This window comes from Thamnophis sirtalis, unplaced genomic scaffold, assembly GCF_051295495.1.
Source record: "Thamnophis sirtalis isolate CommonGarterSnake01/CBP01778 unplaced genomic scaffold, rThaSir2_p1.2 scaffold_15, whole genome shotgun sequence".
Lineage (NCBI taxonomy): Eukaryota > Metazoa > Chordata > Lepidosauria > Squamata > Natricidae > Thamnophis > Thamnophis sirtalis.
The window spans coordinates 38,446,866-38,472,343 of NW_028261395.1; the positions used below are offsets into that span (position 1 = coordinate 38,446,866).

The following is a 25,478-nucleotide window of genomic DNA, read 5'->3' on the forward strand; positions in this document are numbered from 1 at the left end:
TTTCAGCCAAGAGTTGGGCTACTTTCGAGGAAGTCTCCACGCCTTCTGGCTACATCTTCCTCTTCCTCCTCCCTGGGGTGGAAGCTGATTACATTCTTTGGGTGAGAACATGGGCTGCCGCCTCCCAAATCAGCCACCCCAGCCCACAAGGCGGGGTTAGAGTGTGCACCAGCCTATCAGATGGCAGGATGGAGAGGCTGAGCAGCTACCCACCCCACCCTTTCTCCCTTTTAAATCTCTCCCTGCAGCTCAGGGATGTTTAGTCCAGAGCCAGCCACCCACCCTAGAAGACAAGGGTGAAAAAAAAACCCAAGCATGGCTGAACTGAGATGCGTCCAGCTTTCAACGGAGAAGGTTACCAGCACCGTCTACATCCTGGGCACCGAACTCTGCCTGGATATCCATGGGTAAGCATCTTCTAGACATTCCCCTTACGCAACTTTTTTTTTTTATTTAAAGAAGAAAAGAAGAACTTAAAAGATGCTTTGCGTTTCGCAGAAGGCAGCTGAAATTTAGCAGAGGGAAAAAATTGGGGGGGCGTATGTGTCTGTTCATTTCACAACTAGTAACTGCTGGGGAAAAGTGGGGGGGGGGCGGGGAAGTGGTTCACTAAAGAGCCCGAGAGCATCTTTAGAAGGGAGCGAGGCATCTCAAAAAAAGACATACGATGCCCCGATTTCTGAACATCCCTCAGAGTTTGCAAGGAAGTCCTCGGTCAGGTAATCTGCAAGGCTAATTTGTTTTGCTATCTCAAGGAGTTCTCTGAAATGCTGACAGGAAGCAGAAAAAAGTGCTTGGTATCACAGAGAGAAGGGAAGGGCCCCGTTGAATTTCCATTCAGAATTGATGGCAACACAATCCATCTCGTTAGCAAGAATAGGATAGGATCTGGAAGGGACCTTGGAGGTCTTAGAATAGAATAGAATAGAATAGAATAGAATAGAATAGAATAGAGTAAGCTTATTTATATAAGCTGGGAGCTTATTTTACAAAGATTCTGGTGGTTTTTGGCTTTGTAAAAATAGTGGTAAAACCCACAGACTTTGTCCTAAAATATCCCTAGTCCAGGGGTCGGCAAACTTAAACCCTCAAAGAGCCATTTAGACCCATTTCCCACAGAAAAGAAAACACCGGGAGCCACAAAGTTCCTAACCGGAAGCCCCCCGTTCAATTCTGCAGCTGACCAGAAGTTCAGTTCCCCCACCATAGAATCTCCTCCGAGCGTGGTGTACTTTTTCTTCTACCTGTCATAACCGAAAACCCTATAAATTGTGGAGACAACTGGAAAACCCTCCCCTTGCCATAGAGTCTTCTCCTGGAGCACTGTGCTTCTCTCCCCCCCCCCCCTGGAAGCTCCTCTCAAAATTGTGGCACCGACTGGTGACGGAGCCGCAGCAGAGGGAGGAAAGAGCCACATGCGGCTCCGGAGCCGCAGTTTGCTGACCCCTGCCCTAAAGTCATTCAGTTACTTAACACAAACTCAGATGGGAATCATGGCAAAACTGATGAATATTTAAGTTCTTCCTCTTCTATTACGTGATATATTTTTTGTTGAAGCTATCTGAGGTTACTGTAATTGTCAGGATTTATCAACACCTGTCAGGTTTACACTGGGCTTCTTAAGAGGTTGTTGTGGTTGTCGCAGAGCTGAATGTGTGTGCTGAATAAACACTGGCTCCGATGAGACCATGACAGTGGGGCACACCTTGGAAATGTCAACTGCACAACAGAATCAGAGGAGGGTGTGAGATCACCTGGGTGCAGGTGGAGGTGAAGGGATCGGCCAATCTGTTGTCACCACAGGTGGGAATGCAGCGCAATCCTTGCCAAAACCACACACTTAAAAACACTTTCATTGTTGGGTGGGCTCAAAGACTCCATAACCACAAAACCCCTTAGGAATGTGATTGTCTTAAGGATGATCTGCAGGGACCAATAACCTCTCAAAGGCTCTTTTTAAAAAGAACTTTATAGTTCCTCCTTCTACCTTTGTTTTTGAACCATGCACCGTGAATAAAGACCCAGAGAACTGCTTTATTAAGCCAAAGAACTAAATTCGGATTAGACGGGAACTAAATGTGGAGAGAGAAGACAGACAAAGCAGGAAGTGGACCATTAAAAAAGGCAGCTAAATGCAGACAAAATGTGTTAATGATTGACACCCAATATGTGCTTCTACACTGCCACGTTTTCACCAGTTCTGGTTGCAAGAGATAAATTATAGCCACAATTCCCCAGGGGGAAATTGATTGGTCTTCCTTCGATGCTCAACACTTCCCCATCTCAGTATCTTCACGTCAAGAAGAATTGGTCCCAAAGGTGCTTTTTTCCAAAAAGGCAATTGGACTTTCTTATTTTCTTCGAAAACATTTCGCTCCTCATCCAAGAAGCTTCTAAGAGGGAAATGTTTTCGAAGAAGACAGGAAGAAAGTTCATTTGCCTTTTGGAAAAAGCACCTTTGGGATAACCAACCGTGGGCCTGGTTGATTGAGAATTTCCATAGACATCAGGAAGGATTCCCAGTTTAAAATAATTGCGAATTGTTGAATTGGTGGTGGAATTTACCCGGGTCAGGTCAGCTTGGGGGAAAGGAGCTTGGAAACACACTTTCAATAGCAGTAGACTTATATACCGCTTCATAGGCCTTTCAGGCCTCTCTAAGCGGTTTACAGAGAGTCAGCATATTGCCCCCAACAATCCGGGTCCTCATTTTACCCACCTCGGAAGGATGGAAGGCTGAGTCAACCCTGAGCCGGTGAGATTTGAACCGCTGAACTGCTGATCTAGCAGTAGCCTGCAGTGCTGCATTTAACCACTGCGCCACCTTGGCTCCTTTCAATTCTGCGTTCACTGCTTCAGTGTGAAAGAAGTGGCTAAAAAGGAATTTTGGAAGTCAATTCTCCATTGCCAAATTCATTAGGGGTAGATTCCCAATTTTTGCCAGTCTGGAATTAGCCAACGATAGAATTGGCTATGATATCTTAGAGGGCAGCTCCTTATTCCTTCAGTCGAAAAGTAATCTGGACATTAAGAGTCTGATCTCACCCACATTTATGCGGTGGTTTGGCAATGAACCAGCAGAACTATTCCTGGGGCAAAAAACATTAAACGGAGGCATGGAGGATATAAAGGGATGCGGTAGCTCAGTGGCTAAGAGGCTGAGATTGTCGATCAGAAAGGTCGGCAGTTCAGCGGTTCGAACTCCAGTGACTTGTCCCAGCTTCTGCCAACCTAGCAGATCGAAAGCACGTAAAAATGCAAGTAGAAAAATAGGGACCACCTTTGTTGGGAAGGGAACAGCATTCCATGCTCTTTCGGCGTTTAGTCATGCCGGCCACATGACCATGGAGATGTCTTCGGACAGCGCTGGCTCTTCGGCTTTGAAACGGAGATGAGCACCGCCCCCTAGAGTCGGGAACAACCAGCACATATGTGCGAGGGGAACCTTTACCTTTAGGGAGGAAATGGCATATCTTAAATCTCTTTTGTGACTTAAATGGGAACAGTTTTGCAACGAACTGTGTCTTTCCTTTTAGGGCAGCCCCGAGGACTGCGACCTCCTTCGAGATCTGGGCCTCCCATGGCCTGAACATCTACAAAATCGAAAATCAGATGACAAAATCGAAGGCCTGCTGCCATGACTCAAAATGGCCGCTGGACAAGAGCGTGAAGTTCAGGGCCACCATGGATGCGCCAAGCAACCAAGTCGATGACGAAAAGGTGAGGAGAGGAACGTAGGCCAAAGATTGCTTCTCAGCTCCAACAGATCCTGGGATTTGTTCTTCAGACCTACAGATGGGATTTCCGGAAGGAAATCATCATAAATAAACCAGCGGAATGACTTCCTGGCAGACGTTGTGGGGGCATATTATAAAAACCCAAGTTTTTAATAAGAGATCGGGCAACCGTTTGTCTGAAAGGCTATAGGGCCGTGATGGCGAAGCTATGGCACATGTGCCACAGGGGGCACGCGGAGTCATTTCTGAAGGCACGTGAGGCATTGCCCTGTCAGCTCCAGAGCACATACGCACGCTGGCCAGCCGATTTTCAGCCTTGAATTTTGGCCGTTTTTCACCCTTCGGAAGCTCAGAAATGGACTTCCATTGCGCATTGGGCTCTTCTTCAGAAGGTTTCCCTCTGAAGCCTCCGGAGGGAGAGAAACAGCCCAACCGGCAGTCATGGAAGTCAATTCCTGAACTTCCAGTTTCCATGTTGGGCCATTTTTCACCCTCCTCAGGCTCCTAGAAAGCCTATTGAGCCTTTGGAGGGGGAAAAATGGACCTAACGACCCATTGGAAGTCGAAAACGGGCTGTTTCTGGCCTCCGGAGGGCCACCGGGAGAGCGGGGGAGGCCGTTTTTGCCCTCCCCAGACTCCAAGAAAGCCGTGTACGCATGTATAGGCCAGCAGGGTGGTGATGGTGGTTTCAAGAGTGCATGCGCAGGAGGCAGGGCGCGAGGGGGAATTAAATTATGGGGATGGGAACACAAGCGCGAGTGTGTGCAATAGTGCCTGTTTGTGTGTGCTTTTGGCACCGGAGGCGAAAAAGGTTCACCATCACTGCTATAGGGTCTTGAGCAAGGGGACTGGCTGGTTGGACTAGAAGACCTCCAAGGTCCCTTCCAACTCCGTTATTCCACAATAAGCCGGGTTTATGAAGTTCAGGTATTGAGGAAGTGCTTCAACCTGGCAATGGGAACCAGTGGAGAATTCTAACTAGGGAGACCAAAAAAAACCCCTGAATTTATTTGGTAGGTCTCAAACTCTCCTCCTTCAGAGGAGCCTCCTCAAGGTACAATGCAAGAATTGTTTTAAAAGCTGAGTGAGATAAAAATGCAGGGTAAGGTTTATTAGAGTCGTGGTTAGAACGAAGCTAATTCTGCTGACTGCCCACTGCCCGCAGTTCGATCCTCATCAGGCTCAAGGTTGACTCAGCCTTCCATCCTTTCCTTTCCAAGGTCGATAAAATGAGGACCCAGATTGTAGAGGGAAAGATGCTGACTCTCTAAACCGCTTGGAGGGGGCTGTAAAAGAACTGTGAAGCGGTATATGAGTCTAAGTGCTATTGCTGTTTATCCACCACGAAGCAAATTAGAAATGTCCCAATTCAATGTTCCTTTGGGCACGGGGGCCCTGATAGATTATAAAGTTGAAAAAGGAGGTGTGTTACAGAGGGGGGATTTTCAGGGGTGCCATCCCCAATATCCTTTGACTTAAATTCACTGTTTGATGGTGTATTGCAGATCAGAGTTTTGTACTATGAAGGTAAAGGCAATGTCCCCATCGCCAAAGCGATTCTGCATATTACCGGCATAGGTAAGCTGGCAGGGATGCAGAGGCCTGGCACCGCCCAAAAGGTGAATTAGGGGAGGGGGAGGTGTGTAACTCAGCGCATATGGATGGGTGAACCCTGCCCTGATCAGACTGGGGTCGAGCAGGAAAAAGGCAAAAGCAGACAACTAACCAACACGGCCTGAGATACACTTTTCTCATCGAAAAATGAGACTGGGGTGCAAGCAGATGCTTTCGATGGGCATCGTCAAAAGACTCTTTGTTTTAAAACATTCCTCTCCCCCTCCTTTGTTTTCCTGCTGCAGAAATGTCCTTGGATGCTGATACAAAACGTTTGGGAACGGTGACGAAAGGAGGGAAACAAAAGGTTAGATTCAAATAAGATGTTCGGTTGGAGTAGAATGACAGGAATGAAAATATGTGCCACGTAAAGCGGAGAGGTTGGGAAACTGATGGCTTTGTGGGCTGTTTCTCCTGCTGGCAGGGGAGGAGGGGTTTGCTAACACATCTGGGGCACACCTGGCTGGGGTGGTGCTGTAATGAACTCACTGGGTCAATTGCAATGATCTAAATGTAATGAATAAATGCATAATAAATGAAATTGTCGCTGGATTACTTGGGAAGCAGACGCTGCTTTTCACAAGGGCTCCCGAGATCTTAGATTTGTCTTCTGGCGGCTTCCGGAGAAGATGGTGGTTATTTTTCATAGCCTTCACAAAGAGGAGGAAGAGGAGGAGGAGGAGGAGGAGGAGGAGGAGGAGGAGGAGGAGGAGGAGGAGGAGGAGGAGGAGGAGGAGGAGGAAGAGGAGGGGGAGGAGGAGGGGGAGGAGGAGGAGGAGGAGGAGGGAGGAGGAGGAGAAGGAGAAGGAGAAGGAGGAGGAACAGATCCGGGCTGCGGGGAGGCAGAGCCGAAAGGGACCCCATCTTTGCTGATGTCCACCCTGACATGGCTTCCCATCCCTTCAGGACCAGTGGACGTGGGGGCCGGATGGAAAGGGCGCCATTCTCTTGGTGAACTGTGACCGAGACAACCCTAAAGACGAAAAGGAAGACAACAAGGACACCAAGCTGACGTCCAAGGAAGGTAGGAGGCAGCAGCCATTGTTAAGGGCCGTTTTTTTCTCATCCTCCGAAGCTTGGAGAGGTGTGGACTTCAACACCCACAATCTGTAAAATAAACAGTGCTGAAGTACAGATAGTCCTCAGCTGATGACCGCTTGCATTTACGCTGGTCACAGAATGGGTGCTTGATGGTCCATATAACACCCCAAAGTTATCCTAAATGGTCATGCTGTGCTCTCGTGACCGGACACATGAACAATTGTGAATAGCTGAGCTCATCAACCAAACTAAAGCCAGATTGTGTTTAATGAAAGTGTGAGGCAAGAAGTGAAGAGTTTCTGGCTCAATTGGAATTGAATGTTGTGGCCCTCCAGCGGCCAGCAGATTCAGACAGTGAGGAGGTTGGGGAGGAACCTGGTCCACTCCTGGAGTCTGGGGAAGGCTCTGATGAGGGCTCTGTGTCAGAGGCAGAGAAGGGGCCAGGGCCGTCTGACAATTATCAGCTGCCTTCAGAGACAGACATCAGTGAGGCAGAAGAACAGCTGGAGCCTGTTCCCAGTGTGTGCATGCGCAGAGTTGCCAGACGACGGGAACAGCTAAGGAACAGGGGTCGACTTGGGAGTACGGCCACAGGTGGACAATGAATGGCCCCTCCCAGAGGAAATAAAAGAGGAGCAAAAGGGGAGTGGAGTTTGCAGGAGACAATTAGTTCTCTTAATTGGTTTGTGACTCTCCGAGACTCCTTGCCCAGTTCTGCAGATATCGGCCTGTCAGCTCTCCAAGCCAGATAAGGTCTGTGACTATAAATCCCCCCTTGAAAGACTTTGCTGGCTGTGAATGAGCAGAATTAATAAAAGGGTTTTTTGTCGGGACAAGGAGTTTGTTTCGTGTTCTTGGGAAGCCTCAGTCAGAACATTGATTTTTTCTCCTTTTAGACCTGCGGGACATGTCCCTTATGATCCTGACAACTCAGGGACCTAATGAAATTTTTGCAAACTACCAGCTGACTCTCCACATCTCGAAAGCTGATTGTGACAAAGTGGGAGTCTTCTACTCTAAAAGTAAGTGTTGAAGGCCAGCAGGTGGTTCGGCTTCAGGACCGAGGCTGAAGGCAGATGAAGCAAAGACCCCAAAGTGAATGCTAGGTTATTTTAAGTAACTATGGTGTCCAGTTTTCCTTTTTCTGCTCCTCACCGAGAGAAAACAAGGAAGTATTTTCAAGAGGATGAAGCCAATACCTATCTTCCTTGTATTGCATGAAAGAGGAGGTCCATAATTTTGTTACAGCAGATCAAAAGTTTGACCAATTCTCTGGTCACCAATGATAGCCAACCACAAGTTCCTTTGGATCTCAAAGGGTTAATGTGCTTGGGTTTAATTATGCAGATTGCTTAAAACTGCCAGGTCTGGATAAAGGTATGTATGTTTGCCTTCAAGAAACAAAGAAATGAATAAAACAAGATTGGGTTTTGATTCACAGACAGGAAGGAGAAGAAATATTACAAACACGTTCTAGGATCCGAAAAGATTTCCTACCACGTGAAACGGAAGCCTTGTCAAGTGGAGAGCGTTTTCTACGTGGAAGGGCTGAAATTTCCAGACGTTGACTTCTCGGGGCTTGTCACTTTCCACGCTTCACTCCTGGAGCCCGTCAAGAAGGTATGGAGAACATCAAAGAGAACATGGGGAAGAGGGAGAAGGAAGCACTTTTCACAGGGAAATGGAGAAAGCATCTGAAATGCTTTTTTAATCGTCAATGTAGGACCTCTCTCTCTCTAGGACCTTCTTCACTTCTTCATTTATCAGCTATTCACAGACCCCAAAAATCTTACAGGAATTCCATTTTATTACTGTAGAAAATCTGATGAACAGAATCATGAAATCATCAATTTACATTTCCTTTAGTAAAGAGGATCGGTGGGGATGCGGAAGCTCAGTGGATAAGTCGCTGAGCTTGTCGATCAGAAAGGTTGGCAGTTTGGCGGTTCAAATCCCCAGCACCGCGTAACGGAGTGAGCTCCTGTTACTTGTCCCAGCTTCTGCCAACCTAGCAGTTCGAAAGCAGGTAAAAAATGCAAGTAGAAAAATAGGAACCACCTTTGGTGGGAAGGGAACAGCGTTCCGTGCGCCTTTGGGGTTTAGTCATGTCGGCCACATGACCACGGAGACGTCTTCGGACAGCACTGGCTCTTCGGCTTTGAAACGGAGATGATCACTGCCCTCTAGAGTCGGGAACGACTAGCATATAGGTGCGAGGGGAAACTTTATCTTTAAAGAGGATCAACGTGGTATTATCTTGAGCTTCTTTTTTACCCCTTTTCTTTTCCTGGACTAAAGAGAATGTTGACTTCTCTTTCTGTTTTTTTTTTACTCCAAGCTTAGCTCTCTACTCCTGAATCTTGTAACTTTTAAGTGCGTTGATGCATCTTTCTGGAATTCAACCTTTTTCTTAGTCCTTGTCTCCTGTATTTTCCTGCTTCAGGAGGTCCTACAAACTTCCATTTTCACGGATACTTTGGTCTTCCGGGTGGCTCCATGGATTATGACCCCAAACACCTTGCAGCCAGTTACGGTTTACGTCTGCAGGTAAGGACTCATGGACCAACATACATGTGTGAAGTTTTCCGAACAACCACCATCAACACCCGAGCTCTTATCTCTCCTCTCTTTCTTTCTTTGAACATCTCCAACTATTCTTCTGAATATCCAGTGTCGAGGGTAATAAGGATTTTGTGGAACATATAAAAAAGCTTGCCACAAAAGCTGGATGCAAATTTATCATCAGCCCGGAAGAGAAAAATAGGGGCGACCGATGGATCCAGGTAGGTCACAGCCGAGAGGACGTTTGGGGCAGGGGGGGGTCTGTCAAACAAGATCCTGAAGCTACTGGAGAAGAAACGGGGGTAGTTCTTATCCTGTACATCTCCAGAAATAATGGGAGCTGCTTTTAACCAAGGCTAGGTGGCATCTCTTCCTCGTAGTGCATCCATCAGATCAGAGAGCGACGACCTCTCCAAACTATGCCTAAAACTTTTTTTTAAAAGTAATTTTAGTAGATAAATCTGGATTGCCTTGCCCTGAGTTGCAACAGACTGAAATCCAAACATTCGTTTCTATAACCCGTTGCACACCATAGAGAGGCAACACTTTTTAAAAATTTCACTAACAACCCTTCTGCCACTTTAGGACGAGATGGAGTTTGGCTACGTCCAGGCTCCCCACAAAACATTTCCAGTGGTCTTTGACTCCCCAAGGAACAGAGAGCTGGATTACTTCCCCTTTAAGAAGGTTTTGGTAAGTGGTTCCCACCCACCCCCCACCCCCACGCTTTGATCTTGGCAGCTCTGCATTTTATCCTCAACTGATCCTTCCTGATGTTCCCTTCATCAAGGATGAGGTTGATAGGTCAGAAGGAGTGGAGCAAGTTTTATATGCATTTTGTTGAAAGAAATGTCCTTCTGGGTTCAGCTCCAAGTGGGGAAGAAGACACTGGAGACATGGAGGCTGCTTGGAAAGATGGTTTATTGTTGGACAGGGCCACATGGCTTGAGCCCTGTAGAGAAAAGGTGATCACATGTTTCAATGTTGATGGAGAAGAAGAGAAGGGCTGAGGAAGGGGCTTGCTAGGCTTTTATATCCTGTTCAGTCCCACCTCTCTGTTTCCTGTTCCTGTGTAAGAAATGTATTCTGACTGGTTGTCAGATGCCCATGGTGCCATGCAGGGGGCTACTCTCTAGGCTGTGATGAGTTCTCAGTTGTCTTGTGGTCAGTTGAGTAATATCCCTTCCCCCTTCAGCTGCAGTGAGGAGAAGTCTTTATTATGTAAAGTGGGCTGGGCTGGCCATCTTAATGGCCCATTAGCTGGGGATGGGCAGAAAGCTATAGGCAACTATTCTGTCTTTTGAAACATGTTTCTTTTCACATCCAGAGAAATATTCTGCCTTTTCAATATTTCCTAGGATATTTCATTTTTCTGGGAGAGGGCTGGATGATAACTTCCCACAATTTATCTAACTCAATCTCACAAGCACAGCATGGATTTTAAAAAAAAGAGGATTGAATAAGGTGTGTTTGATTTGACGCAACTGTTTGTTTCTCCCCTCCACCAAGGGTCCAGATTTTGGATATGTAAAACGGGAACTATCCTCCAACGAGTCTTCTAGTAGCCTGGACGCCTTTGGAAATCTTGAAGTCAGTCCTCCGGTGAACGTCAAAAGCAAGGAATATCCCCTTGGGCGTATCCTAATAGGATCCTCTTTTCCTAGGTAAGTGATGGCAGGAGGCCGTAAGGACATTCCCACATATCTGTGGTTTAAACTCAGAAGATCTCTAGGGGTTCCTCATCCTATATGGAAGTTCTGGAGAAGTTCGCCCTAGCATCCGCACAGAATTATACATCTCTCCAAATTAGTGACGTTCAGCCTTCACTGCGAATGTCAGTAGGGATGTCCACGGGAAATGTGATTGTTCTCCTAGCAAGATTCTTGTTGGAAGAAATGTCCTTCTGGGTTCAGCTCCAAGTGGGGAAAAAGACACTGGAAACATGGAGGCTGCTTGGAAAGATGGTTTTAATGGTGGGCAAGATCTCATGGCGTGAACTACTGAATAGAAAAGGGGGACCACATGCTTCCAGATGTTGGGTGAAGAAGAAAAAAGAGAGACCAAGATGCTGAAAGTCCCTGTTTTTTTGCCCTCGCTGGCCTTTGATCTTGATCTTGTATTCTGATTGGTTGTCAGACTCCCATGGGGCCATGCAGGGACAACTCTCTAGGCTGTGTTTTGAGTCCAAATTTGGTTGAGCATTGCTTCTTCCCAGGTGCCCTGTGGTGAGATGGGTAAAGGGCTAATACTATCATGCCTTAATCCCATCACCCTGGAGCGGAAGATGGGTGGGTGGGGGGGCTTTGTTATCTAGAATAGACTGACTCAGGCCTTTTAATGGCCCATTGACAAAGCTGGGGGCTATTAAGAGTGAGTCTGTTTCCTGCCTAAAAACATGGTTCTCCATTTCAGACCCAGGGAAATATAATATTCTGCCTTTTCAATATTTCCCCGGATATTTCATTTTTCTAGGAGAGGGCTGGGTTTTAACTTCCTACAACTCTCCCCAGGGACAGACTCGAGGAAAAGCACGCAGAAAGCAAGCAGAGTGAAGATTTTAAACAAGGCCATGGAGACTTATACATTTTTTCAAGGATTGTTGCTTGTATAAGGGGGTGAGAGGCCTTTGGGATCCCCATATCAAAACAACGTACCTTAAGTGCAGCCAAAACCGGAAAATAACATTTAACCCAGCACAGTCCTTAGACAAAATGGTTCGGTTGAGATCTGCATACCTGGGACCGATTGGGGTAGATTGCAAGGGTGACAACGAAATATAATTTTATCACATTTTATCTATATCTGAAATGATTGTATTCTCTTCCAGTTTCATTTTAGACTGTATTTTATTCCAATTCCATTTTAAATCGTATTTTATTCCAATGTCATTTAAAATTGCATTTTACCCAATTCCATTTTAAATTGCTTCTATCAAATTTTAGTAATAATTTGTTTCTGGAACTTTGCACTTTGATATGACTCCAAGGGCTAATCAATAAAGAACTCAATGTCAATGACTTAGGGTGGCGTGTAATCGATCCATTTTGGTGCATTAACAAATCATGGTTTAACACACCATGAGAATTCAGATCCCATCTTTTTTTTTTTTTAGGAATGCCCCAATGTCCAAACTGGTCAAGGATTTCCTCCACGGCCAAGTTGTACAATCTCCCATTGAACTCTACACGGATTGGCTCAATGTGGGACATGTAGATGAATTCCTCAGCTTCGTACCTGCCCCAGACCGGAAGGTATGGATCAGTGGTGGGTTTCAAAAAGTTTTAGAACCTCTTCTGTAGGTGTGGCCTGCTTTGTGGGAGTGGCTTGCTGGCCATGTGACCATGCGGGAATGACTTGCCGGCCATGTGACTGGTGGGAGTGGCTTGCCGGCCATGTGACTGGATGGGCGTGGCCAACTTGTAAAATGTGGCGAAACTCACTTAACAATGCTCTTGCTTAGCAACCAAAATGTTGCCTCAGAAACTCTGGCATTTGAAGCACACAAGGCTTAAAGCTGTCAAGTTACAAGACCCTTGCACCCCTAACCCTTTAGGGGGGAAAAAAACCCAGGGGTGTTCAAACTTGACAGCTTTAAGACTTGTGGACTTCAACTCCCAGAATTCCTCCTCTAGTCATGTTGGCTCAGGAACTCTGGCATTGAAGTGTGCAAGGCTTAAAGCTGTCAAGTTACAAGACCCTTGCATCCCTAACCCTTTAGGGGGAAAAAACCAAGGGGTGTTCAAACTTGACAGCTTTAAGACTCGTGGACTTCAACTCCCAGAATTCCTCCTCTCGCTCTTCATCTTCAGTTGTGTAAGGCAGTGTTTTTCAACCTTTTTTGTGCAAAGGCACACTTTTTTCATGAAAAAAATCATGAGGCACACCACCATTAGAAAATGTTAAAAAAAAATAACTCTGTGCCTATATTGACTATATATAAAGTAATTCTTCCACGGCACACCTTACACTATGTCACAGCACACTAGTGTGCCGCGGCACAGTGGTTGAAAAACACTGGTGTAAGGCTCTGTTTTGCTACCAAAGGACTAACAGAGTCGGAAGGGACCTTGGAGATCTTCTAGTCCAACCCCAAGGAGGGATATTCACAAGGATCAGGTTTGAGCAGATGACTGTTTTTAAGGTGGATCTCTGATCCAGCTGTTAATCTCTAGGGTTTGCAAAGACCAAGAACTGATTCAACATCAGGGCACTACCACAGAATACCTCTTCCCTAACCACCTTGACATGAGAAAAGGCTGAAATAACTTATCATTCTTCTCCTCTACACCTGTACAATGGACGAAAAAATCTGTTATTTGGCGGTTAAAGCTTCCGATCAGCAGCTGCTGACTGCAATGCCCTGTGTGAAGCTTCTTCTGATCTGCTAAATTCTCATTTTGATACTGCTAGTCCTCTCTCTGTCCTGTAACCTTTTTCCACCTCTCTGCCTTACTCCCATTCAAGGGTTTCCGCCTGCTGCTGGCCAGCCCAAGCGCCTGCTTCAAACTGCTGAAAGAGAAGGTGGATGAAGGCCATGGGGAAGCCAAAATGCCTGGAGGTCAGTTGATATTCTTCCTCCTGTGTAGGAAATCAGGACTGAAACAACGGATAACCGAGAAAACCAATTTCCCCAATGCGTGCTTCATTTTCTACAAAGGATGTGGTCAACTGTTGGGCTATGTTGCATTGCAATGAGTTGTGTTTCTCCCTTCCGACATGTTTTCCACATTGGGAACAAGCCAAGACTCCAAACTTACTATGAACAACTTTCTCTATTATGGAATAGTTACAACAGCTCTTCTCGCCAAGCACTGGCCTTCTAACTATAATTTTAACAGATTCACAGAGTTGGAAGGGATCTTGTAGGTCATCTAGTCCAACTCCCCCCACCCCCCGCTCCGCTCAAGCAGCAGACCCTACAGTCCAGCCTCTTCTTGAAAGTCTCAAGTGATGAAGCTCCCACAACTTCCGAAGGCAACTTCTCTTCCATGGGTTGATTGTTCTCACTGTCAGGAAATTCCTCCTTCTTTCTAGGTTGAATCTCTCCATGATCAAAAAGCTGCATAAACAGAGGGACAGAATCAAGATCACGTGAAGTGTTGATATCACTTTATAAGGCCTTGGTAAGGCCACACTTGGAATCCTGCATTCAGTTTTGGTTGCCACGATGTAAAAAAAAAAAAGTGGAGACTCTAGAAAGAGTGCAGAGAAGATCAACAAAGAGGATGAGGGGACTGGAGGCTAAAACATAGGAAGAATGATTGCAGGAACTGGGTATGTCTAGTTTAATGAAAAGAAGGACTAGGGGAGACATGATAGCAGTGTTCCAATATCTCAGGGGCTGCCACAGAGAAGAGGGAGTCAAGCTATTCTCCAAAGCACCTGAAGGCGGGACAAGAAGTAATGGGCGGAAACTAATCAAGGAGAGAAGCAACTTAGAACTGAGGAGAAAATTCCTGACAGTTAGAACAATTAATCAGTGGAACAACTTGCCTCCAGAAGTTGTGATTGCCCCAACACTAGCAATAGCAATAGCAGTTAGACTTATATACCGCTTCATAGGGCTTTCAGCCCTCTCTAAGCGGTTTACAGAGTCAGCATATTGCCCCCACAGTCTGGGTCCTCATTTTACCCACCTCGGAAGGATGGAAGGCTGAGTCAACCTTGAGCCGGTGAGATTTGAACCGCTGAACTGCAGCTTAGCAGTCAGCTGAAGTGGCTGCAGTACTGCACTCTAACCACTGCGCCACCTCGGCTCCTCACTAGAAGTCTTTAAGAAGATGTTGGATAGCCATTTGTCTGAAATGGTATAGGGTTTCCTGCCTAGGCTGGGGGTTGGACTAGAAGACCTCCAAGGTCCATTCCAACTCTGGTATTGTATTGTATTGTATTGTATTGTATTGTATTGCATTGCATTGCATTGCATTGCATTGCATTGCATTGCATTGCATTGCATTGCATTGCATTGCATTGCATTGCATTGCATTGCATTGCATTGCATTGCATTGCATTGCATTGCATTGATCAGTTTCCATCCATTATTATTCCTCGTCTGGCCTTCGGATGCCTTGGAAAATAGCTTGACCCCCTCCTCCTCTCTGTGGCAGCCCCTCAAATATTGGAAGGCTGCTCTCCTGTCTCCCCTGGTCCTTCTCTTCACTAGACTAGCCAGGCCCAGTTCCTGCAACTGTTCATCATATGTTTTAGCCTCCAGTCCCCTCATCATCCTGGTTGCTCTTCTCTGCACTCTTTCTAGAGTCTCAACATCTTTTTTATAGTGTGGTGACCAAAACTGGATGCAGTACTCTAGCTGTGGTCTTACTAAGGCTTTACAGAGTGGTATTAGTGGTATTAGTAATGTAACTATAGGTTAAAAGACACAGGCAAACCCAAAAGATCATTTTCCTTTTCTCCAATAGGAACTGAATTTCAGAAAGGTGATCGGCAGCCCCGTCCCATATCAGAAATCCTTGCTGACGGATTCATAAGAAAGTGGAACGACCACTGCCAAGTAAGATCCCATCTATTCCGCTATTCAATCTGGAGACCGAGTGATCCAAAGAAGAGGACGAAGCGATTATTCCTTGTTCTGTTCAGATGCTGATGGACTTACCTGGTCACTAAAACATTAAAGCAGTGTTTCTCAACCTTGGCGACTTGAAGTCCTGTGGACTTCAGTTCCCAGAATTCCCCAGCCAGCTTCATTTGAGCTTTAACTCCTCTTTGCTAGGCTAACTCTAAACAGATTATATCATTCCTTGTTTCTTCAGTCATAAACTATCTGGAGTGTCTTAGTCCCGTATTTATTTTGAGTATAGTCAATCCATCTTCTCCACTCCAGTTTATATCTCTCATTTGAGTGGTCCTTGAGATATGCTGATATTTTAGCCATCTCGGCTAGGTTTGTTAGTTTTAATGTCCATTCTTGAATAGCAATAGCAATAGCAATAGCAGTAGACTTATATACCGCTTCATAGGGCTTTCAGGCCTCTCTAAGCGGTTTACAGAGAGTCAGCATATTGCCCCCAACAATCCGGGTCCTCATTTTACCCACCTCGGAAGGATGGAAGGCTGAGTCAACCCTGAGCCGGTGAGATTTGAACCGCTGAACTCCTGATCTAGCAGTAGCCTGCAGTGCTGCATTTAACCACTGCGCCACCTTGGCTCGTAGTAGGCAGATCTTCCTTCTTCCAGTATTGCGCCACCAACAGTCTTGCTGCCGTTATTAAATGCAAAATCAAGTTAGTCTCTATAACTGTACAATCAGTAATTATACCTGAAGAATAACTGAGAGGTAAACTTTATCCTTTTTTTAAGAACATTTGGCATAATCCACCATATTTTTATCCAAAATACTTTTACCTTTTTACAAGTCCACCATATATGATAGTATGTAGCATCGAGACAATCACATCTCCAGCACTTAGGTTGTAAATTCGGATACATACAGGGCAGTTTTTAAGGATCTAAATGCCATCTATAAAACATCTTATAAAAGTTTTATCTCAAATTTTGGGCTTGTGTTCTTGCCGTTAAAGTAAAAATAGTCATTAACAGGTAGGATGTTATGGGAGATTATCTTGTGCACTAAGCTCAGGTCGGAATGTAGACGACGTAGTTGAAGGTTATCCAGGCCAGAGGTGGGTTCCTACCAGTTCGCACCTATTTGGTAGAACCGGTTCGTCAAATCTACTGAACTGGTTAGAAGAGGTTCCACCAGTGGACCCAGAAAGCAGGCCACACCTACAGAAGAGGTTCCAAACTTTTTTGAAACCCACCACTGGTCCTTGGATATGATTATTCTACACTATCATGCTCCTATTTATAAAACTCAGGGCCTCTGTGAAAGGTAAGGATGACTACTGCGTTTGTGGTGCAATCAGAACATTGTGTGTGTTGAAGTTGCTTTAACGCAAACCAAAGATGCCTTTTAAAAAACAGGTTTACATCATACTCTTATGCATGCCAGTGGTGTGTGAGGTAATTTAAGGTGGTTCTGATAAGTGTCGGCAGCATCTTCATATCTGGTCACATGGGTGGCAAGCCACTCCCACAAAGGAGGCCACACCCACAGAGTAGGTTCGAACAATTTTTGAAACCCACCACTGATCCAGGCCTAAAATAATTTCACTGAAGCTTCTTACTTCTCTTTTCAGAGGTGTATCAATTGGAACAAAGGCATCCTTAAAGAGGAGCTGGGCCTGGAAGAGGAAGACATCATCGAGATACCTCAGCTGTTCCATCCTTATCTCGCTTTGTTGGAGAATTCCATTACTCTAGACGTCAACGCTTCCGCTGAGGCTTATTTCCCAGACATGGTAGGACTCCTGCCCCAAGTGTGTTTTGAGAAGAACTGTTGTGGCCTGCCAGTGGCCAGCAGAGCTGGAAGTTGATTCAGACAGTGAGGAGGGTGGGGAGGAACATGGGCCGGTCCTGGAGTCTGGGGAAGGCTCTGATGAGGGCTTTGTGTCGGAGGCAGAGAGGGGGCCAGGGCTGAATGCCAGTTATCAGCTGCCTTCGGAGTCAGACATCAGTGAGGCGGAAGAACAGCTGGAGCCTGTTCCCAGTGTGCGCATGCAGAGAGTTTCCAGACAAAGGGAACAGCTAAAGAACAGGGGTCGACTTGGGAGTAAGGCCACAGGTGGATGGGGAATGGCCCCTCCCAGAGGAAATAAAAGAGGAGCGAAAGGGGAGTTTGCAGGAGACCATTCGTTCGCTTCATTGGTTCGGGACTCTCCGAAACACCTTGCCAGGTTTTGCAGCTATCGGCCTGTCAGCTCTCCAAGCCAGATAAGGTCTGTGACTGTAAATCCTCCCTCGAAAGACTTTGCTGGATGTGAATGAGCAGAATTTATAGTCAATGAACAGAAGGGTTTTTTTTTTTTTTTTTTGCTGGAACAAGGAGTTTGTTTGATGCTCTTGGGAAGCCTCGGTCAGAATAAGAACGAGCCAAGAGGTCACCCAGCAGATCCTACCAGTCAAAGGTTCAGCTTAATTTGACTTCGGTTGTCCTTTGGAGAAACAGAGGGCATGTCTCCGGAAGCCAGATTTGACCTCCTGGTTGCTATCCCTTCTCCAGGCAAGGGTAGTGTTGGATGTCAGGAAACACAACATGCACTTTTGATGTGTTGGTTGGATTCACACATCACAAGAAACTCTTAAAGGACAGCGGCCTCAAACCTTTGGGGCTTGCTGGCCTGGCTATGGGGGAAGAGGGGAATTGGGCTGCATGAGGGGAAGGCCAGTGCACATGCAACCCTTGAGCAAGGGGTGGGCTGGCACACACACACACACGTGCAGCTCGACTTGTATGAGTGGCAAGCTGGCAAGCACGCAAGTACCCACTGGCCCATCACTTGTGCGAATTGTATGCATACATACACACGTATTCCAGCCAACCACTTGCGTGGCCCAATTCCAGTACTGGGTTTCAGTCCAGGGGTTGGGGATGGATCCAGATGGATACCGTATTTTTCAGAGTATAAGACAGTCCGATGTATAAGACATACCTAGCTTTTGAGGAGGAAAACAGGGGGGTGGGGGGAATCTGCCTCTGCTTCCCAGCAATTTGCCTCCTTGCAGCAAGCAGCAAACAGTACAGATAATATACACTGTTTGTGGTGTTACATTTCAGACTATACTTGTACAGATGCTGTTAAAATTGATGTGGCTTTCTGGAATTATTATCTGCTATTTAAAAGAAGATACAATAGCGCTGGGCCTCTTCAGATCCAGCATTTATTTTAAAAAGCTTCTTCATGGTGTTAAGTTGTCTAGAACAATAATAAAGCGGTCTTTAAAAAATAAGTCTAATCATTTGAACTTTCGATAGGCATTTATAGTTATTGACTTGCCTCCTTGGGGCAAAGAGTTTGTTTCAGTTTAGCACAAGAAAAAAAAATCTGCCTCTCCCTCCCAGCAATTTGCCTCCTTGCAGCCAACAGCAAAGAACCAGTTTCACTTTCACTTTCACTTTCAGCACGGCCTCCCTATGATCAGCTGTTTCAGGCTGCAGGGACTGTCATAGCCTATTGCCACCCAGGTAAACTGCTGGGAGGCAGAGGCCAAAGGGTGGGGGTCGGTGGGTGGGCAGGGCTACATTCGGTGTATAAGACACACCCAAATTTTCATCCTCGTTTAGGGGGGGGGAAGTGCGTCTTATACTCTGAAAAATATGGTAATCAAGACTTAATTAGTTGCCCCTAGTAAAGAACTCTTGACTTTAAAAGTAGCTGGAGAAGTGGACTGTTAAAAACAGTGGTGGTTTTCAAAAAAATTTAGAATCTCTTCTGTAGGTGTAGCCTGCTTTGTGGAGTGGCTTGACGGCTATGTGACCGGGTAGGAGTGGCTTGACGGCCATGTGACCAGGTGGGAGTGGCTTGCCAGCCATGTGACTGGATGGGGGTGGCTTGCTGGCTATGTGACTGGGTGGGCATGGCCAACTTGTAAAATGTGGTGAAACTCACTTAACAACGCTCTTGCTTAGCAAACAAAATGTTGCCTCAGAAACTCTGGCATTTGAAGCACGCAAGCCTTAAAGCTGTGAAGTTACAAGACCCTTGCACCCCTAACCCTTTAGAAAAAAACCCCAGGGGTGTTCAAACTTGACAGCTTTAAGACCTGCGGACTTCAACTCCCAGAATTCCTCCTCTCGCTCTTCATCTTGATGATGTGCGGACAGGCGGGGGAAGGGAGCTGGAACTGGTTCTAAACGGCACTGTAGATTTGTGGAACCTCTTCTATAGAAGAGGTCAGAACTGGCAGGAACCCAGCCCTGGTTAAAACTTACCTGTCTCCTTGTCATTGAATTTCACTAGGGTCCAAAATCATGAAAACTGATTGCAATCTAACCTATTAGACTGCTGCTTATCTCCCTTCTGCAGGTAAATATGATTGTCCTGGGAAAACACCTGGGCATCCCAAAGCCATTTGGACCCATCATCGACGGCCAATGCTGCTTGGAGAAAGAGGTCCGCCGTCTCCTGGAGCCCTTAGGCTTGTCCTGCAATTTCGTTGACGACTACGGAACTTACTTCCTCAACTTAGGAGATGTTCATTGTGGCACAAATGTCCGTCGGAAGCCCTTTTCCTTCCAGTGGTGGAACATGAGGCCTTGAGGGCCTCATCACACCTTCTGTTTTCCACCCGAAGATGATGATGAGACAGGCCTTGTGTGTCTTCTCCCGCACTTCCTCAGGAAATCCAGTAACTTTCCCCAGAATTCCTGGGCGATTCCTCTTTGGGTTATTACGAAGATGCTTGCAAGCTTCTCTTTTGATTTAGACTTCCTCTAAAGAATATCTAAGAAGGCTTTCCTCAATTCTAAGTGTATCAGGTCTGCCAAAATGTTGTTAGTTGTGTTCCCCAATCACCCAAAAGAACAGAGGGCAGCTAAGTTCAAGCAGGGGTATCAAAACTCACGGCCCACGAAGCACCACATGCTGGCCACGCCCACCCCCGGTTTAGCGAAGGGGAAAAAAGTTGTGATACTTCCCGTGACGACAACATGATGATGGGAGTTTGACACCCTTTCTCTAATCCTTCTCCTTATCCACGCACAACAATCCAAAACCTAGTTATAGAGGTCCAATGAAACATTTCATACCCCACGTTCAGGGGTTGGAGCCACAAAGGTCCTAACCAGAAGACCCCCATTCAATTTTGGAGCCGACGGGAAGTCTGGTTCCCCCACCATAGAGCCTCCTCCTGGTGTGGCGTTCTTTTTCCTCCACTTCTCCTAACCGCAAGCCCTATCAATTGTGGAGCTGACCGGAAAACCTGCCTCTTGGCATAGGGTCTCCTATTGAAACACTCTGCTTCCCCCCTGCCCCTAACCGGAAGCTCAAAACTGTGGTGCCGACTGGCGTCAGGGAGCCACAGCAGAGGGATGAAAGAGCCACATGCAGCTCCAGAGCTACGAGTTGCTGACCCCTGTCCTAGCTGGTTCATGGTCCTTCCAAGAATGTTATTTCTGTCACTTAACCAAACCTGACCAGCTCCGATTTAGTCAAGTAGATAAGTAGCCAGGTCAGATTGTCACAAATCAAGAAACCCCCAAAACACACCCTAAAGGTAGACCCTCCAACAGAGGTGGAACGTTTTCCAAAAAAACAAGTTTGTCCAGTCTTGAACCTGGGATGACGGAGTTGAAGAACAATAATTGTTGACCTAAAAGTACTTAGTGGCTGGCCCCAGATGCCTTGCGAAGGCCGGCAGCCCTTCCAAGGGTACAGCTCAAAATAGTGATAACGAGGAGCAATTAATCCACATTTTGGTGTCGTGTTGATTCCTATCATTTTCAAATCACTTGATTTGCAAAGAGGCATTATTGGGGGGGTGGGGGGGTTGTGATGATTGTGAGGTTCATATTTCTTTGGGTGCTTATTTTTAAATGGAATGCGTGCTGCTGCTGAATTACTTGATGTGTTAAAAAGAAAACTCGCAGAAACTTCTCATAGATCTACCAATGATTTGAATAAACTGTGAAGAACTTTTAAGCCTTCTGTTCCATTTTTTTAAAATCCATGCGTTCGTTGTACGGTCATAAAAGGCAGAATGAGAGGTGAGGGTAGTCCTCAACTTACAACATCTCGCTTAGAGACCATTCAAAAGTTACAACGGCATGGGGAAAAAAGTGACAGGACCGGTTTTTCAGGGTTACGCCCTTTGCAGCCCTCCCCGTGATGATCATGTGATCTGAATTCAGAAGATTGGCAACTGGTTCATATTTATGACCGTTTCTGTGTCCCAAAGTCCCAAAGCGATCCCATTTTGCAACCTCATGACAGGCAAAGTCAATGGGGAAGCCAGATTTACTTAACAACCATGTTACTAACTTATCAACTGCAGAGATTACACTTAAGAGCCCTGGCAAGAAAAGCTGTAAAATGGGGCAAAACTCACTTAGCGGATGTCTCGCCTAGGAACGGAACATTTGGGGTCCATTGTGGTCGTAACTTGAGGACTACCTGTACATAGCAAGGAAGGATTCAAAAATAATCAGAGCGAGGGGCTCTTATTGTCAATGCCCCTACATGGAAAATATGGAGACCCTCCCAAGAGTTTTGGACTTCTGCTCCCTAAAGTACAGGAAGGCCCGTGATGGGGTCCTTTTCACCAACCGTTCTCTGTTGACTTCAACCATCTCCAACATCTCCATCCAACCTCCTTGATGACCCTACTCTCTCTTTCTGTGTCTTGGAGGGGCCACCTATGTGGGGAGCACTAGAATATCAGCAGATGTTCTCCAGAGCTTAACCCAACCCCAAAATATCTCAGTAAAAGTGCTCTGGGGCTGCCAAGCAAGCGGTAGCCCATTCTCCCAAAAGTGGGGCCTTGTAACGGCAGGCTGCCTTCAATCTTCTCCTCTGGGGGTTTACAGTTTGACTCAGATGATGGTTTGTCTCTTCCAGGCGAAGAATAAGTTTTAAAAACAACAACTCAAAAGCCTTACATTTCTACAGCTCGCTCCTTGGCCATTTCTGTTCCAACAGAAGATCCCTTTCCTTGGGATTAAGCTTTCCTCAATCCTCAGTTTCCTAAAACTCTAAATGCTTCCAGAAAAATCTTGTCAGCTTCATAGCAGACCACTATCTTCTCGCTTGATAAGTTATGTAACTTTCAACTTCTTGTTTCGAAGAAAAGGTGGCTTACACACCTAGCTTTTCCAGATAATTCCACGTCCTGCTTTCAACCAGCTAAGGAATTAACAATAATTAACAACAAGTTGCATAACAAAGAATGCAGATTTGTTCCAAAGACAGGTCCTGATATAAAATGCAGGATCATCTCTGCTGTTAAGTCAGTAGAGAAAAAAGGAAAAGATTGCAAAATCGAGATAAACCCATCATTTACTTAAACACTTGAGAATTTTTTTTTTAAGTGAAGGGGGAAACAAAAGAGAGTGACAAGATTAGGCTAAAAACTTTTCCCCATCTCATTTAACTTGAATTGGTTCTCAGCCCCACTTCTTGATGAAGGAAATTGCTCAACGTTAAATCAATGGGAACTCTTGAACTCAGAGGCCTGGTGGCCAATCATATCAAAGGAAATTACAAAAAGGCAGAGGAATTTTTTTAAAAAAAATAGTGCCTTCTTCGAGGAAAAATACAAAACAGTAGAAAAAACAAAGTTTTTTTTATAATATATTTATTATTATTATTATTTAAATTATACATTTATATTGTGTGTGAACAGAGGTGGTTCTGCGTATCATTCATATTGATCCAGTTCACAATAATGATATTAGTAATCTGAATCACATTTCTCAAATTTAAATAATCCTTTATTATATTGTTTCAACATATATATTCCCAAAAATGCCTAACTCCTCATCTTTATCTCTGCCTTCATCTATATCTTTCTTATTCTATCTAAACATTTCTCTATTATATATGAACAAATTTAACTAAGTTTCATTTATATTGATCCAGTTTACGCTAACATTGTTAATAACCTCTATCACATTTATCAAGTTTATATAATCCTTCTGTTATTTATACATCTCCTCTTTAGTACTTCAGTTCTTATCCATTTTTCCATTTTAATCCAATTCACAATAACAGTATGGACAATTTTAACTAGATATCATTCATGTTGATCCAATTCGCATTAACATTATTGATTATCTCAATCACATTATTGATTATCTCTTATCACATTAATCAAATTATATAGTCTTGCTACATTGTTAAAATATACAAAAAAAACAAACAAACTTTTAATGCTGTCTTACTGGTCCCAAACAGGTTTAAGGGGAAGGACAAATGGGATGAAATGTTCTCTCTGCCCCAGAACTCAACATTAAATGCAGCAGAGAGAATCCGAATTTTTCTCCCTCCATTCACAGCGCAGCTGCTGCTGCTCCCTTTCTGGTCCTCCCCCAGCCTCCTCCCTCCCGGGGACTACCTTAAAGGGACAGGCTGCAGCAGTAGCTCCGCTGTGAATGGAGGGAGAAAGTTCGGATTCTCTCTTGGTAGGGGTGGGTGGTCATGTGACTGAGTGGGCGTGGCTGTGAGTGACATTGAGTTGGCCACGCCCACTCAGTTTACAGGACCCCCCACCAAGCCACGGCCACAGAACCGATAGGGAAGAAATGTAAATGTCACCCCTGCTTTTGGTCGTATGACTTGGTCGAATTCCATCCGCCAGTCAGTGCCGACTGGCGACTACGCGGAGGAGAGCCTTCTCAGTAGTAGCTCCGACCCTTTGGAACGATCTCCCCGTGGAGATTCGTACCCTCACCACCGTCCAGACCTTCCGCATAGCCCTTAAGACCTGGCTATCCCGTCAGGCCTGGGGATAAGATCCTAATCCGCCCCACCCGAACGTTGAATGAATGTTGTGTTTTACTGTTTTATTTTATTTTATTCACATATTTTATGTTTTGTCTTGCACTCCTTCCCACGAATTGTAAGCCGCCCTGAGTCCCCTCAGGGAAAAGGGCAGCCTATAAATAAATGACAAATAAAACATTAAAAAAACATTTAAAAACATTCACAATCATGACACCCCCCCCCCAATCATTTCAAAGTGATTTGAAATGATGATGTCAGCCTCTGCTTTGCTGCTGCTTCGTCTGCCATTGAAACGGGGAAGGGTGGCGGCATGGTATTTGGGAAGGGAATCATTATGTGCTGGAGGAAGATTCTAGACGCTGGCCTGACAATCTCATTGCGCATGCGGAGGAAGGGAGTTTCCTGCTAAGGTTCCAGCATTCCATCCTGGTGATGTTTTTTGAAGATATCTCCCACCTGGCAGTTGGGTGAATTATAATTGGACTATGGACGGGGGTGTGTGTGTGCCAAGGGGAGGGGATTGAATTATACATGATATTCTTTGCTTTCGCGCCTAATTAACCAGATTCAGCTTTGCTTCGCTACTATTTGTTTGTAATTAGTAAAAGTACACTTAATTTCAAGCAAATGGAGTTGAGTGGTTTCTTTCCTGATTATTAAATGAAGTAGCATCTGACAGATAGAAATCAACACGAAGCTAAAATATGGATTAATTACTCCTCGTTATCACTATTTTGAGCGGGCTGTCGGCCTTCACAAGGCATCTGGGGCCAGCCATTAAGTACTTTTAGGTCAACAATTATTGTTCTTCAACTCCGTCATCCCAGGTTCAAGACTGTACAAACGGATTTTTTGGAAAATGTTCTACAACTGCTGGATGCAGTGGTGGGTTTCAATTTATTTTACTACCGGTTTGATCGTGCGTGTCTGCTTGTGCACACGCGTGACACTTCTGCGTATGCGCAGAAGCATCCAGGCGGGTGGGCAGAGCCTCCTGCTGTCGTCACTACCGCTTCGCCCGATCTGGGGCGAACCGGCTGAAACCCATCTCCTGTTGGATGTCTACCTTTAGAGAGTGTTTTGGTGATTCATAGTTATTTGTGACAATTTCAACTTGGGTTGTCCAGGCTGTAGTGACTAAACCTGAGCTGACAAGGTCTGGTGAGGTAACAGAAACAGCATCCTAGAAATCAGATCTTTATAAAATATGGAATAGAATTTATAAGTG

General features: G+C 45.5%; 1 protein-coding gene across 1 annotated transcript; it reads left to right on the top strand.

Annotated features, from left to right (window-relative positions):
• The first annotated feature begins 255 nt into the window (after positions 1-255).
• LOC148042561 (protein-arginine deiminase type-1-like) lies at positions 256-21,445 on the top strand. Its single transcript, XM_087701995.1, has 16 exons — positions 256-407; positions 3,537-3,720; positions 5,243-5,315; positions 5,597-5,658; positions 6,258-6,375; positions 7,289-7,414; positions 7,834-8,012; positions 8,836-8,939; positions 9,064-9,175; positions 9,540-9,647; positions 10,464-10,618; positions 12,067-12,205; positions 13,419-13,512; positions 15,374-15,465; positions 17,111-17,272; positions 19,838-21,445. Exons 1-16 carry the CDS (start codon positions 316-318, stop codon positions 20,069-20,071), a joined length of 2,034 nt encoding a protein of 677 aa, XP_087558121.1. The 5' UTR covers positions 256-315; the 3' UTR covers positions 20,072-21,445.
• The last annotated feature ends 4,033 nt before the right edge of the window (positions 21,446-25,478 follow it).

Bases quoted from the DNA above. Each gene is read 5' to 3' on its own strand.
- LOC148042561 (XM_087701995.1), top strand. From the start codon at position 316: ATGGCTGAACTGAGATGCGTCCAGCTTTCAACGGAGAAGGTTACCAGC. The intron at 5,659-6,257 runs GTTAGATTCAAA...CCATCCCTTCAG, and splicing joins CGAAAGGAGGGAAACAAAAG to GACCAGTGGACGTGGGGGCC. The intron at 8,940-9,063 runs GTAAGGACTCAT...CTGAATATCCAG, and splicing joins GTTACGGTTTACGTCTGCAG to TGTCGAGGGTAATAAGGATT.